General features: G+C 39.6%; 1 protein-coding gene across 5 annotated transcripts in view; it reads right to left on the bottom strand.

Moving 5' to 3' along the window:
• Window positions 1–1,125: 1,125 nt before the first annotated feature.
• The window catches only part of TENM3 (teneurin transmembrane protein 3), a 2,583,516-nt gene continuing 2,568,942 nt past the window's right edge, over window positions 1,126–15,699 (bottom strand). For all 5 annotated transcript variants that reach the window (XM_033942956.1, XM_033942961.1, XM_033942964.1 and 2 more), the window contains 2 exons: window positions 7,778–7,908; window positions 1,126–2,701 (listed from right to left, as the gene is read on the bottom strand). In XM_033942956.1, coding sequence (XP_033798847.1) covers window positions 1,946–2,701; window positions 7,778–7,908 — 887 coding nt within the window. In that variant the 3' untranslated portion in view covers window positions 1,126–1,945. The remainder of the gene's footprint in view (window positions 2,702–7,777; window positions 7,909–15,699) is intronic.

Here is a 15,699-nt window from a genome sequence, read left to right as displayed (position 1 = left end):
TACTGTACATATTAATTTGCTATTCTATATCAAGGTTCCTATACAGACGTACTGTATACATCTTAGTGCAACTTCATCAGGACAGCATTTCATGGACAAAATTGATTAATCTTCCTATTTCTTTTTGTGAAAGGATAAAAATGTCAAAATTAATATAGACAGTAGAGGTAATAATAACAACAGTTTATATACTGCAGGACCATGAAGTTCTATGCGGTTTACAATGATTAAAAGATATTACAGACTGAGTGGAATAAACAAAGTTCAGAGTTAGTGAATAACAGTTCTAAAGATCATTTGTTGAGATTGTGTAGGTCAGTTACCTAAGTACTTCAGGAACAGATTTGTTTTTAGGCGTTTCCTGAATTCCCTATAAGTAGCAGGCACGAGCATAATGCTGCTTGATGTGAGAAAAGATGTTGGTGATGACTTTTAAATTTACAACCTCTAACCGGTGGAGAAACAAAGTTCAGATGTGAGGTTCTCCTGAATCTGTTGGTTGTGAAGGAGAAAAGGTACATACTTATTCCCTCCTCATGCTTTTCCAAGCATCTGGGATATACCATACTGTCCCTGTTTATGCAACAATACAAGTAATACACAATGCCAAGCACATTAAAATAAAAGTAGTTTGATAAGAATTTAAGTGCTTATTTCATATAATAGAGCTGGCTGAAAGCAAGGAAAACACAACTCATGGCATTCTTCCAACATCATAAATGAGATAACTTTCTTGCTGTACTGTAGATTCATACTTTCATGCTCACAAGAAACAGAGGAGTCCTTTTACTAAGGCGTGCTAGCCATTTTAGTGTGAGCTAAACGCTAATGCATCCATTATAGTCTATGGACGCGTTAGCATTTAGCGCGTGGTAAAAAGGCTAGCACGCCTTAGTAAAAAGACCCCAGAGAGAGAAGAAAATCATAGTTGGAGTACAGAGATCTATGTTATCCATTTGGAATAGCTAGATTAAGATGCCATTTTTAAATCCCAGTACAAAAATATTAACATTTTAGAGCATTATAGTTATAAATCATTACAGCTGCACAGAACAAGGCAATCGTAAAATTGGAAGAAATGCAACATAATGAAACGTTAAAAACACACACACAATTTTATATTTTTATACTTTTATTTTTAAGTATAAACTTCTTGAAACACTTTACATAAATTAACTCCTCTGAGACTAAATATTTGATGTACAGTAAATTGTAGTTCATATAAAAATCCATAAACAACTTGTCTCCCATATTTTACAAAAAAAATCGGAGCTGCATTTGCTTGTACGTGACAAGAACTCTACCTGTCAATGATTATTTTGTCAAAGCAAACCATGTTAGCAGTGTAAAATCCATTATTAAATTTCCCAGGGTAGTTTAAAGTCACTTGTGCCAAGTCCTTTTAGAAAGCAGCACAGTAAAAGCAGTTTGAGTTATCTATAAACAGTAATTTTGTTCCACATTTGAAAATTAACAGATATATATACCACATCCTATGCAGAGAGAGATAAGGAAAGAGTCTACTTCTTGTATGCAAAAGTTCATCAATTCAGTAATATTTGGAGACTCTGTATGGATCCTTATTTAGCTAATTACAGTGCTTCAAAGAACAGAAGATGTAGCCTACAGCAAAATCCTTAGGCCTTTGTACTTTCCAGTCCAACTGAGTGCAGTGGTATGTATGTGTAAACATATTCTTTAAAGCAGATTCACCATTAAGGTCATTCGAAGAAAGAAAAAGTTTTGCTTTTGGCCATATTCTCCCAGAAGGCTCCTTCTTTATTAGAGTCCAATCATTGTGCTACAGAAAAAAATCTGAGCAAACTTGTAGTTTAGGCTCAAGTCGTAATGCAGCAAAATAAAACAAAACAAAAAAATTGCCATCTCCTTTATTGAGAAGACATTTGTACACAGTCTCTTTGGCAGCCTTGGTTGGACTAGTGTGTTACCTTTTCCCTATTTCACTTTGTCTAAGAAACTGTATATTGTTAGCACTGTCTGCTAACTCTGGGTATTGCTCCACAGAAAGTACATAATATCCATCATATCCTTGCACTTTTCCGGCACTTAGCAGCTGCCGTTTTTCGCCCTCTGTCCATAATCTGGCACCTTCTTCTCCATCTCTCACTCTTTGTTGCTCTCTAGCCCATGCATTCGAAAGAGCTCTTTGTCTTGCCTGCTCTAATATTCGTGCTTTCTCCTCATCAAGTGTCATGCCATAGCGAACATGGAGAGCTAAAGCCCCATACTGCATTTCGACATCAGCAAACCTACGAGTCCTACCGTTCACCACAGTGGTAGACTGGGAAACGGTGACATTAATGCCGTTCTCCAAAGCCTTACGCCCACTTGTCAGTCTCAAGGTGCCAAGGTCACTTTCTGGTGAAGTGGTTTTGATGAAATAGTGAGTGTCTTTCCCCTCGACAGTGAAATGTAAGTTCTCTAGATAGTAGGCATTATTCAGAACAGCTGCCACTTTTATGCAGTCTTCATTTGCAATGTTCAGCACGTTAGTTAGTACTTTGCCTTGATTGACAGCGAGCATAACCCCTTTTCCAATCAGAGACTTCACTGTTGCAAACCATAGCCACGATTTTTCCCCGCTGGATCTGCGTCTGCTGACTTGAACTTCTGGCATCTTCCCCAGGGAAAGGAAAGCCTTTGCTTGCCTTTCCACTTGCTGCTGCACTCCAGAAATGGGCTGAAACGAGAGCAAAAGCAATTTGAAATAGTCCCTCTGGTGAAAGGTACACAGCTTTACTGAGTTGAAAAATGTCTTCATTCTATCTAGAACCTTGTCTCATAAAGACAACATTTCTAAACTTCTATGCAGTTATCTGTAACATAGAAAGTGCTATAAATATGAATGAGTCATTGGAATATACCAACATTATTTGGAAGTATACGTACATTTACCTCCTCTTTTATGAATGCGTAGTGTGGGTTTTAGCGCGGCAGCGGCAGTAACTGCTCCAATGCTCATAGAATTCCTATGAGCGTCGGAGCAGTTACCGCCACTGCCGGCGCTAAAACCCACGCTACACGTTTGTAAAAGAGGGGACATTCGAAAAGCATAATGCTTTATTTGAAGTGGATATTAAAATTACTGAGCAAATTAAGGAGTCTTTTTACAAAGATGTGCTAACCGATTTAGCGCATGCAAATGATTATATTCCTGTGGGCATCTTAACATTATTAAGATGTTAATGCACCTTTACAAAAGGATCCCCAAATCATAATTACATAATGAAACAAATTCTATATAAAAAAAATGCTAAGCGCTATTTTATAAATGGTGCTCAAAGTTAGATGCTGTTTATAGAACGGTGCATAACGCCAGGATCCATGCAACTAAGGGCTCCTTTTACGAAGCCGCGTTAGCGGTTTAACATGCGCTAAACCGCCGGTTGCACTACCTCTACCTCCTCCTCTTGAGCAGGCGGTAGTTTTTTGGCTAGCGCGGAGTTAGCGCGTGATTAAAAGTCACACGCGCTGAAGCTGCTAACGCGACTTCGTAAAAGGAGCCCTAAGCCTTCGTGTAAATCCTCACACCTAAAATAGGTGCAGATCCCCCTTATTCTATAACTGTGCACATAAATTACATGAATACTCCTGAAGCACCCATGAGCCTCCAGTGGCCACGCCTCATGTTTGGAGCCACAAATAAAATATACACATAGATCCTGGCACCTAAAAATGCATTTCATAAATTTTAATTAATGCCAATTAGCGCTGATAATTATTAGCATCCAATTATGAGCACTAATTAGCTTGATATGTAATTAAATTGCACATGCAAATTGGGCATGCACCCAAGTTTCCAGATGCAATTCTGAGCACCATATATAGAATTCGAGGGAATATGACTAAGCTGATGCAGGACACTATGGGCAGCGGTGTAGCGAGGGTGCAAGGCGCCCGGGGCGGGATACCACTCCCTCACCCTCGTCTCCACTCCTCCGCTGATCCTTCCCTGCCACACGCCCACCCTCCTTCCCTTTCCCCATACCTCTAGTTGTTCACTGCCACGAGCACCAAGAACTTCAACGTGCTCCTCTCGTGACCCCGTCGTCTCTCCCGCTGACGTCACTTCCAATGCGTGGCACCCAGAATTGATGTCAGCGGGAGAGACGAGCAGTCACGAGGAGCACGCAAAAGTTGGTGCTGGCGGCAGGTAAGGGGAAGGGGGGCACACGTGTGGCGAGGGGAGGAGTGGGAAGAGGCGGGGCAGAGAGGAAGGGGTGCTGGTGCCCCCACCAACATGGCACCCAGAATATAGTGGGACACACAGGTCTGTTATGCGAGAGTAGAAAACTCTGACAAATGTTATGAAGCTCACAGTAGCATGTCGCCAAACCAACAGCATCTCCTAAGCTTCATAACGTTGCCTTTTTTCTTTGGTTACATACATGTGAGGAGGACATCTCATTTTTGTCTGTCCATGCCCATTTCCCATGTGTCACGCTACAGCAGGGGTAACTGTAGTCCTTGAAAGCTACAATCCAGTTGGGATTTCAAGATTTCATCCCGTTTCTTATCGAATTCCATTTAAATACAATATCTTTTCTTTCCAGATTCTGTCCAGTGATCTTCATTCTTTCCTATTCAGCTTCCTAGTTTGACATTCCCCATAGTGAACCCTCCCCACAAATCCCCGTCGGGCAGGCAGCAGGGGTGGGGCTAGGGTGGGACTGGGGCAGGACTAGGGTGTAATGGGGGCGGGGATGGGTAGAATTGGGCGGGTCTAGGGGGGTCAGGATTTTCCGTTTGGAAAATCTGGTAATCCTACCATCGTTCTTCACACCAACATTTGCTGACTGTTCTCTCTTTCAGGTAGTTATTTCTTGACATTCATAGAAATTCCTCTCTCTCAGTCATGGCTCCTACTCTTTAGAACTGTCTTCCCTTTAATCTTCGAACAAAAACCTCATTTTTAACATTTAACACTCAATTAAAGGCATATTATTTTTCTCAGGTATACTGTTTATAACTTCATGAATGAGCTCATCACTGAATGTGAACATTTTACTCTAATATTCCCCATTTTTCCCTTTCCCCTTTCTTTTCCTTCTCCTTGACTTTATTGTAATCTTTTTCTCATGTTTTAGTGATATCTGTAGTCTATTAGCTCTTATTCCCTTCTACATTTTTATTATATTGTAAACTGCTTAGATTTTAACCTTGGTTTTATATTGGTGGTAGATCAAATAAATTGAACTTGAACGTGCATATAATGGAAGCAATATATGCAAATCAATCTCATACAATTGTGACCCTTGGGGACAGTGGTTACCCATCCATGCGTTACAGGTTGTTTTGATTTGTTTTACTTCTAAGTGTCGATAAAGTTTGTGATCAATTTATTAAATGTTCTTCAAGCAGTTCATCATCTATGACCCAGATTATCCACATTATCCTTTATTTACAATTATTGTACTGTGGGGCTGCCTCACTACTCTGAGAAAAAAAAAAAAAGCTCCACTTCCAGTGCGATCAACTCCCCTTAGCCTTTTTCCTCCAGCAAGGTAACTCCACAATTTCTTCTCTCTTCCCCAACATTCATATGAAGGCACCATATGGGCTGAAGAAAATCTTTCACCCTGATATTCACATGAACCGGCATGCAAAGCATAAAGTAACAATGACTACAAACTCAAGATCAAGTGGTTAGCTTGCCTCCAAAGAATCACCCAATTGTGATCAAAGTCTAATCAACTACCATTCCTAGCCAGGTAACTCCCCTACACAGACCTAATTTATGCAAAAATGTCCAAATGGTGACTTGGGTAGGGGAAAGAATGCCTGTCTCCTGCCCCATTGAATCCAAAATACAAGATGGCATCCGATGACCTCATGTAGTTTGGTGAGATTGCTTGAGATCATCTGGTGTCATCTTGTATTTCAACAGAAGAAGAGTAAAGCATACCTATCTCCTGCTCTTATCACCAGCTACACTCATTTGAATGGGTAAGGCAGAGTTACCTAGCCAGGGAGGACAGGCATTTGGGCAGGTCACATGATCCATTTATCTTGACTTGGGGAAGGGAGTCATCATTGTAGGCTAAACAGATTTTTCATATTGGTGTACAAATGCATTATTACTTCAGAACCCTGGTGCATCTAAATTCTTTATTCAGGAAAAAGCAGGTGTGATTGAAAATCTCATTGCTGGTATTGCCAATAAAAGACATTATCTGGTAAAATATCACTGATTATAATGATGAATTTTACTGAAGGTGTTAATCTGCAGATAACGCTTGCATTAAAATTGGTGCCTCCATGTCTTACCCCCTCTGTTATGAACGCATAGCGTGGGCTTTAGCGCCAGCAGCGGCGGTAACTGCTCCGATGCTCATAGGAATTCTTTGAGCATCAGAGCAGTTACTGCTGGTGCTAAAACCCGTGCTATGTGTTCGTAAAAGAGGGAGCTAGTTCTTAAAATTAAAACAAGAAGTCTCTGTTTCAGTATGGCTTTATATTTGTGTAGGGAGTAGAAAGGATACATGTCTACTTTACACTGTGACATTGCAGAACGAAGGGGCAAAATAAATAAAGTGCCTCGTCTGAGGATGCACAAGAATCAGTTTCAGACTCGGGAATGATGGGATCCTATTTATTTTTCTTAACAAGTGAACATCTCACTCTGAATTACAAATGCAGTGATATGTGGATGGAGAGCTCCCTGGTTCTGGTCTTTGAACAGTTTTGTTATTAACAGCCAACTCTATAAAAAGATGAAGCATTATATAACTGATCATCAGGCCAACTCTGAACAGGCACAGATCCAATTCCAAGGAACAGATGGCACATTCCAAAAATCATAATAACCCATTAAATCAATAAGAAGTCTCCCACTCCCCAATTTGTAAAACCTCTTTTTGCATCTAGAATTCTGAAACTTGATTGCATTTTGACATCAGAATGCAACATTATCCTTAACGATATCTTCTCTTTTGCTTTTTTTTTTTTTTTTTTTTTAACATTCTAGGTATTATCCTTTATGTTAAACATTGCATTTAATTTCTCCAGAAGAATATGCAATTTCATAAGGGCATCCAGAAATTTGATCGTAATATATTTACAAAATTAAATCAGCTTCAAACTCATAAGTTGAGTACCGCTATTTACAAATCAAGTCTGGTGGTAGTTGCCTTGCAGGTAGCACACCATTTTATAATTTACATCCTCTTTATTTCTGTTTACTTTGGGCTGTTCTTTTTATTACAGTATTCATGCTTTGCCTCTAGGCACAGCATTGATACCAGTCCAATCTTTTATAGCTTCCACTGGGAAACTTTGAAATCTAAAGAGGTCGTCAATGTTCTATTATTCATAGGGGTCTCGTCTCTAGATGCTTTTATCTGTATTGTTGAAAACAAATTATGACTATCTTAAAATCATGCTTAATGCACTGAAAGCAAAATAAGGAAGAAAAGAATCAGAAGAATTATCAGTAATTTACTCAGCTCTTTGACAATAACTCCCAGCACAGCATATTTTTTTAAAATGCAGTATAAAGCTGAGATTAATAAATATGTGTGCATTGAAGAAAGAGCACTTCTACTATGTCCAACAGGTTTGGTTTTTTTTTTCCTCACATTAATCTTATCTCATTAATAGTTTTTGTTTTTAGTAAGCCAAAATGTCTGCCTCCAAAAATGAACTAATTTCTTTCATAAGCAAAAGAAACAAGTACTTCTCTTCATTTTGAACATCTTAACATAGTATTTGGAAATGAAACAGGTCCACAAGGGGAAAAATGGAGGTAGGCTCTTACTGGAATATCATCCCACTGCTGACTTTGCAGAAGTTCATAGGAAGGCTCTGTGAGATCAAATTTGGGAACAGGGAAGCCAGGAATTGCATTGTGCAGATGAAAGCCAAATGTTACCAGCCAGCTGTTAATATCTGCAATAAATGAAGATATAGGGTAAATATAAACGAGAAAAGATTCTTCACTTGTTTTAGCCTTTAATACATCAAATGGTTAAGGCACAAACATTAAACATATTTCTAGAAAGCATGACCTACATTCTAGCATCTTTTCTGATCTTCTACATAAAACACAGGAATTGTAGAAGGGCACGGATGGAGGCAGGTGGCTATCGGCATCTTCCCCCAGCCAATTCTTGGCAACACCCATGAAACAGCCAGAGGTAAATTGCTTGTCAAGATGATGTAAAACCACTTGATTTTTCTTCCTCTTTTCTCCAGGGGAATCTTCTAACCTCAGGCTAACTGGAGAGTACCCTCTCTTGTTTCATAGAGTTTAAACTTATGAAACAGTATGAAAAAGGAATGGGAGTGCTCACTGAAGTCTTTTCACAGTGCTCTTTTGTACTACAAAACATTTCCACCATGGCCTTTTGCCTTATGGTTGTCAGCTCACCCAGGTCAATGCAAAGAGGTTGCGCCAGACTTGGCTTTATTCCATTGCACATACAGCTATAATTCTTTCCCTATAACTCCTTGCAAGCAATAAGGCAAAAGCAGAACTGGAGTAACATCCTGAATGCTGGCTGATAAACCCCAAAATGGCCTATCCATTTTGCCCAGTTGAAAGCCATGCACTTGTGCAGATGCACAGAAGAGTTTCCATGTGTAACACCACCAATTTCTTTTCCCATCATCTCTTCTCCAACATCCCCTCCCCCTATTACCTATAACTCCATAATTATCCTTCCCAAAATGTCCCAAATCTCTTTTAGTAATGGTCTCCATCCTGCTAAGCTGCCAAATTAGGTTTGTAATCTTCTGCTTTGGTTCCTACAGTATCAATATTCAAGTCACATGAACAACACTCAGACCTCCTACCACATTAAAATTCAGCTTCCCCTTGTTCATTGTTTAACTGTGGTTCCTTTGTGTTTCGTCAGCTTTCCTGGGGGCCAAATGTTGCAATGAATCCCAATATAGTGCCAAAACAAAGATGTAACTGCCTAAATGCAGGTTACAATGCCTTCTTGGAAGGACAATGCCGTTATAGGCCTTACCTGCCAATTAGTGCTGGTTAGCCAGTGCTTCATTCCCTTCAATCATACAATGGATCTACAGGCTTTTTTGAATTATGTTACCAATTTTGTTTTCACCACTTCCTTCAAGAACACACTCCAAGCATCTACTGCCCTTTTTATTCTTTCCAACTCAATAGACCATTGGAAACAAATGATATACAATGCGTTGAGAATACCTGTCCCAAAAAAATAACTCTGAAAATTTAATGTAACAGAACCAAATTTAGCATGAGGAAAACCAGCAAAAAGAAACATCAAAGTAAAAAATGGGTTAGATTGGACCATATTTCTTTGCAAACTCCTGGTCCAAAATGATCAATGAGTTTTTATGGTACAAGCAATCCCAGCTTCTGTAGCATAGAAACATTGATATACTAACAGCAATTATGGAATTGCTCGTTTTAAACTTTCTCTTCCACCTTCTCTACTTTCCTGGTCATAGATATGCACATATAGCAACACAGCTACCCACACAGATACACCAAGGAACACCCAAAACAGAGACTCTTACTCACTAGTGATGGAGAAACATATTAGTATCTTTTGCAATGGGATACTGGAATCCTGTGGTTAAACTGTAAAATCCGTTCTTTGACATCTAATGATTTCTCATGTTATCAAATATGGCTTCATTTTACTATTCTTTCCAAACCAACAAAATTTTTGGGTATTGGACCATTCACACTGCCCTATACCTTGCTCCCATTCAGGTCAGAGACATACACAGAGAGATATCACAGATACACACAGGTTGAAAAATATTCAATGAGCCAGACACTGCCTACATTCTTCAATGTAAAAAGTATTTCTGACACTCTTGGAGCTTCATACCATGTCACCCAATTCACTGCTTCTTGTCCACTGAACAAGGTTTGTTTTTGCAAATGAATATCTTGCAGGTAATTATGTTTTTATCATGTTCCCCAAAGTCCCCTCTCTTCTAAGGAATACATAAGCCCCTCGGCCTTATCTCATTAGGACTTTGGCGCAGGCATAAACCATTTTTGATGACTTTTTGCCTTTTTGTATATCCTTTCTAAGTATTCTAGGCCAGTGTCTCCAATGTATGGAAATCTCTCTCATTAATATTTACTTTGGATATTCTGAAAACTAGGCTTGTTAGTTGTGCTTTTAGGAGAGGACTGGGAAACACTATTCTAGGTGAGACCTCACCAATGACTTTCTTTTTTATCTATTATACTTTTCCTTTGTAACCCAGCACTCTCTGTGCTCTGGCAACTATCATATCACACTGATTCACTGCCTTGAGAGCATCGGACATGATCAACCTGAGGTTTCTTTCCTGGTCAGTGAACAACAGCCTCTCCACATCCATCATGTATTTCTCCTACAAATTTCTGCTCTCCAAATGCATAACTGCAACTTTTCTAACACTGAACCTAAACTGTCAAATATTGAACCATTCCTCAATCTTTCCTATGCCCACTTCCTCAGGGATTTTCACTCTGTGTAGGCCTTTTGACATACCCCAAAAAAGTCTATTTATCTCTTCTAACCATTGCAATACTGATCACAAAAATTATTAAACAGATGTGTCCACAGGCCCAATTCCTGAGGTATTCCATTGAACACTTTTGCGTTCACTCAGTGAATTTCATTTACCACTACTTGTGTCTATCACCCAATCTGTTTCTAATTTAGTTTATCACCTTGGGATCTACCCTTTGGCCTGCCCAGTTTATTAATACATATGCTTCCTGTGAGAGAATATCAAAACCCTTGCTGAAATTCAAGTAAACTATAACTAGTGTATCTCCTTGATCTAATCCATTAGTCACCCAATGGGTGGAAATCAGATTTTTTTTGAAACAAAACATATTTGTAAAACCATGCTGCTTTGGATTTTGATGTCTGCTGAATTTGCAAGTACTTTACTATCATTTCATAGAGGACTGTTTCCATTATCTTTCTCATTGCCAAACTATAGTTCCTGACTTCTTTTTCTATTGCAAATTTTATGAAGAAGGCTCACAGTCAACCCTTCACCAGTATCAGAGTTCCTTCAAAGACTAACTAAGCAGATCTACTGACACTCCTCGTCATCTTAGCAAGCCTCTTAATCCTTCATTGTCTGAGGAATGCACGCGGACCTGGAAATGGGAATGATGAGTGAAGGAGTCAAATCTGAAGTTGACACAAAACTATACAAAGTTATTAAATCACATGTGTACTGTGAAAAATTGCAGGACCACCTTGGAAGGAAACAGGAAGTCAGGGCATTCAAGCGACAGATGAAATTTAATGTACACATGTGCAAAGTGATGCACATTGGAAAAAATAACCCGAATTATAGTTACATCATGACAGATCCCACATTACGAGTCCAAATCAAGGAAAATGTATTGGGTGTCATGGTGGAAAATATGTTAAAAGCTTCTGCCCAGTGTGCAGTAGTGGTCAAAATTGCTAACAGAATATTGGGAATTGTTAGGAAAGGAATAAAAATTAAAACAAAGACTATCATAATGCCTCTATTGCCCTATTGTGAGACTACTCTTGAGTATTTTGTGCAATTCCAGTCACCGCAGCCCAGAAAAAGTTATGGTGGAATCAATAAAAGATACAGAGAAAAGTGACCAAAATGATTAAGGCGATGGAATGACTCTCATATGAAGAAAGACTAAAGAGTTTAAGGCTCTTCAGCTTGAGGAAAAAAAGACTGACTGGAGATATGACAGAAGTATATGAAATCCTGAACAGAGTGAAACTGGCAAACTTGAATCAATTGTTTACTCTTTCAAAATGTACAAAACTAGGGGGACACACCATGAAGTTATACAATAGCATTTAAAACAAATAACGGAAAATATTTCTCTCTCTGAATATACAGTATGGTTATGCTCTGGAATTCATTGTCAGAGCATGTGTTAAAAAATCACTGAAGGGGTAATAAACTCAACTAGTTTGTTGTTGAGTGACTAAAAAAGCAACTGTAAATCTGCTCAGAGACATGAAGGCTGATCTCTCCGCCTCACCACCCAATCATCGCAGTGTTCAATGCAAATTCACACCAGTTTGCATACTAGTTCCAATATTTTCTTACATGATTAAGCCATTTAAAAGAGGTGTCCCTGCATAGCTGGAGTAGCTAGCAATAAGATAATGAACTAGTATGTAAACTGGTGTGAATTTGAATTGAACACTGCAATGATTGGGTGGTGAGGCGGAGAGATCAGCCTTCATGTCTCTGAGCAGAGTTCTATTGGATATGCAAACTGATTAAAATTGAGTTGAATCTCATGTTTACCTTAATGTAGTGACTTTCTTCAAGATTTACAGAGCATGTGTTAAAAGCAGTAATTTAGCTGGGTTTAAACAAATTCTTAGAGAAAACGTTGCATAATCTAATTATTAAAGTAGACCTGGGGTTAAGTAGTATGGAAACTACCTGGTACTTATAACTGGGACTGGCTACTCTTAGGATACTGGGTTATATGGACCCTTGGCCTTACACAGTAGGGTAACTCTAATGCTCTTATATTCCTCTGGGGACATAAAAATAGCCTTACTGGGTCAGACCAATGGTCCATCAAGCCCAATAGCCCGTTCTCACAATGGCCAATCCAGGTCACTAGTACCTGGCCAAAACCCAAAGAGACATTCTATGTTACCGATCCAGGGCAAGCAGTGGTTTCCCCCATGTCTTTCTCAATAACAGACTATGGACTTTTCCTCCAGGAAATTGTCCAAACCTTTCTTAAAACCAGCTACGCTATCCGCTCTTACCACAACCTCAATGTGTTCCAGAGCTTAACTATTCTTTGAGTGAAAAAATATTTCCTCCTATTAGTTTAAAAAATATTTCCCTTTAACGTCGAGTGTCCTCTAGTCTTTGTAATTTTTGACGGAGTGAAAAATCGATCCACTTGTACCCGTTCTACTCCACTCAGGATTTTGTAGACTTCAATCATATCTCCCCTCAGCCTTCTTTTTCAAGCTGAAGAGCCCTAACCAAAATTTTAGTCTTTCCTCATACGAGAGGAGTTCCATCCCCTTTACCATCTTGGTGGCTCTTCTTGAATCTTTTCTAGTGCCGCTATATCCCAGGCAAACAGAGGAGTGGATTTTTCTAAACCCCAAACAAAGCTTTACCCTATTTTTTTTTGTTTTGTTTTAATGAGACATTTTTCAACATCAAATTCATTTCATCTCTTTTCTACTTTCACTATCTCTGCACATTTCAGTTTCTACCTTCAGAGAATATTTTTGATTTATGTTGCCCTTTTCCAGGACCAGGAAGAAGGAGGAGGACAAAAAGAAATGCTAGAAGAGAGAGAAAACGTCTAAAACTTAAAAACCGACTCTGTTAGGCAAAGTGAATCCTGGCTTTACCTCACTGTTATCCAGTAGCGTACCTAGGGAGGGGCGGGGGGAGGTCCGCCCTAGGTGCACGCCCCAAGGGGGTGCACAGGAGAGAGCTGAGTGTTCTCCCTAGGGCAGGCGTGCCCAATTCGACGGGTAGCTCGCCAAGGCAAAGTGAGTCGAACACCCAGGACTCACTTTGCCTTGGCGATCTATCGGGCCGATCAGTCTTCCTCTCCCCGACGTCAATTCTGCCATTGAAAAGGAAGTTCGGGCCAGCCAAACGCTGCCTGGCTGGGCGGAACTTCCTCTCCGACGACAGAATTGATGTCGGGGAGAGGAATGCTGGTCGGCCCGATGCAGGAAGAGCATGGGGTGGCGTTGGCATCGGCTTTGGGGCCTGTTATCAATTAGTGGCGGTTTGGGTCCTGTTCCCCGATGGCAGCAGCAGTGGCTTGGGGAAGGGCAGGGAGACAGAAGGAAAGAAGAGAAACAGAAAAAAAGAAAGGGGGCATGAAGAGAGAAAGAAAGAAAGGTCAGGGAGAGAGGAAAAAAAAGTTGGGGGAGGGAATGAGGTTTGGAGGAGAGGAAGCATACAGGCTGAAAGAAAGATTGGATGCACAGTCAGAAGAAGAAAGTGCCACCAGAGACTCATGAAATCACCAGACAAGGTAGGAAAAATGATTTTATTTTAAATTTAGTGATCAAAATGTGTCTGAATTTATATCTGCTGTCTATATTTTACAATATGGTCCCATTTTACTAAACTGCAATAGTGGTTTTTAGCGCAGGGAGCCTATGAGCGTCCAGAGCAGCGCTGGGCATTCAGTGCAGCTCCCTGCGCTAAAAACTGCTATTGTGGTTTAGTAAAAAGGGAGGGGGGTGGGTATTTGTCTATTTTTGTATGGTTGTTACTGAGGTGACAGTGCATAGAGTCATCTGCTTTGACCTCTTTGAAAAAACCCCGGAATAGGAATGATAATTAACAATTCTATGTGTACAGTGTGCGTTGTGTTTTTTTAAAATTTTATTGTTGGTAGATCATTTTGACTTGGCCACAAAGGTAAGGAGGAGGGAGGGAGGGGAGCTGCTGAAAGACATCTAGTAATCCTTGCAGGCTTGACTGTGCAGGGAATTATTTTTGTAAAATCATGTTTTGTTATGTGACTGGCATTATTTAGACTTTAATTTCTATGAATGAATAGAATGAAATTGCTTGTTTTTATGTGCGTGCGCTGAAGGAAAGTGGAGAGAGAGTGGGCTGAGGACGCTGAAGGGAAATGGGGAAGAGAGAGTGGGGAGAAGACGCTGATTTATAAATTGACAATTGTACAGAATATTGTTTCTTTTTATACTTTAATATAAACAATTCAAGGCTTGTGTGGATGAAATCAGGTGGTTTGCGGGGATGGGGACCGAGCTTACGTGGATTAGTCCAATGAAATGGTATTTTTTTATTTCTCATTATTTGTTTTATTTTTATTTGTTAATTTGTAAAGTGGTGATTGTTATGTATCAGTTTTTTCAAATTTACATCTACTGTCTTTATATTTTGCACTGTATTAGAGGACATGTGTTACTGTTTTTGTAGTGTTGCATTGTATCCAGGGTCCGGTTTCTTGGCGGTTCAGTTTAACTTTTGTCTACATATTTCTATTTTTAGTTTGTGATTATTCCATATTGGGCGAGGGTGTATCTCTGTTCTGTGTGTATGAAAAGAACATAGTTTTCAGTTGACATTGACTACAGGATCAATTGACTGTGCGGGATCTGGCTTGTTTAGTTTTACAATGTATGTGTTGGTGTTCTAGTGCTTACTGCAGTGTTTAAGATGCTGCCTTTTCCTAGGTACACTCTTGTGCGATATGTGGATTGTTACTAAAAGTCATATTTTTCATATAGATGGGGGGGGGAGGTGTCAAAAAATGATGGGCCCTTGGTGCCACATACCCTAGGTATGCCACTGCTGTTATCTACAGGTGTGTAATGGTACTGTACTTCCTTCAGGAAAGGATTGTGGTGGCTATTGTTAGCATGCTTGAATATGTAAAAAATAAAAATTATGGGCATAATATTCAGCTAGCAGTGGTCAGTGGTAAGGACCTATCTGAATACTAGCACTGAATATGTGGGCAGTTGGAGCTAAATTCTGTAAATGGTGCCCAGATTTAGATGATGAAAAAATGAGCATTAAGTGCTATAAACAGCGCTCAAAGTTGGGCTCTGTTTATAGAATATTGCTTAGTGGGGAATCCCTACCCAGTTTCAGGGGCAAGGATTTATACCAACTGAAACCTATTCTATACCATATTCTATAACATTGTGTGCAGATTAAAGAAATCTCCCTGATCTGCCCATGCTC

Source organism: Geotrypetes seraphini, chromosome 1 (genome assembly GCF_902459505.1).
Source record: "Geotrypetes seraphini chromosome 1, aGeoSer1.1, whole genome shotgun sequence".
NCBI classification, from domain to species: domain Eukaryota; kingdom Metazoa; phylum Chordata; class Amphibia; order Gymnophiona; family Dermophiidae; genus Geotrypetes; species Geotrypetes seraphini.
Note: the sequence above shows the minus strand (reverse complement) of the source record. Positions and strands in the feature narration are given on the sequence as shown.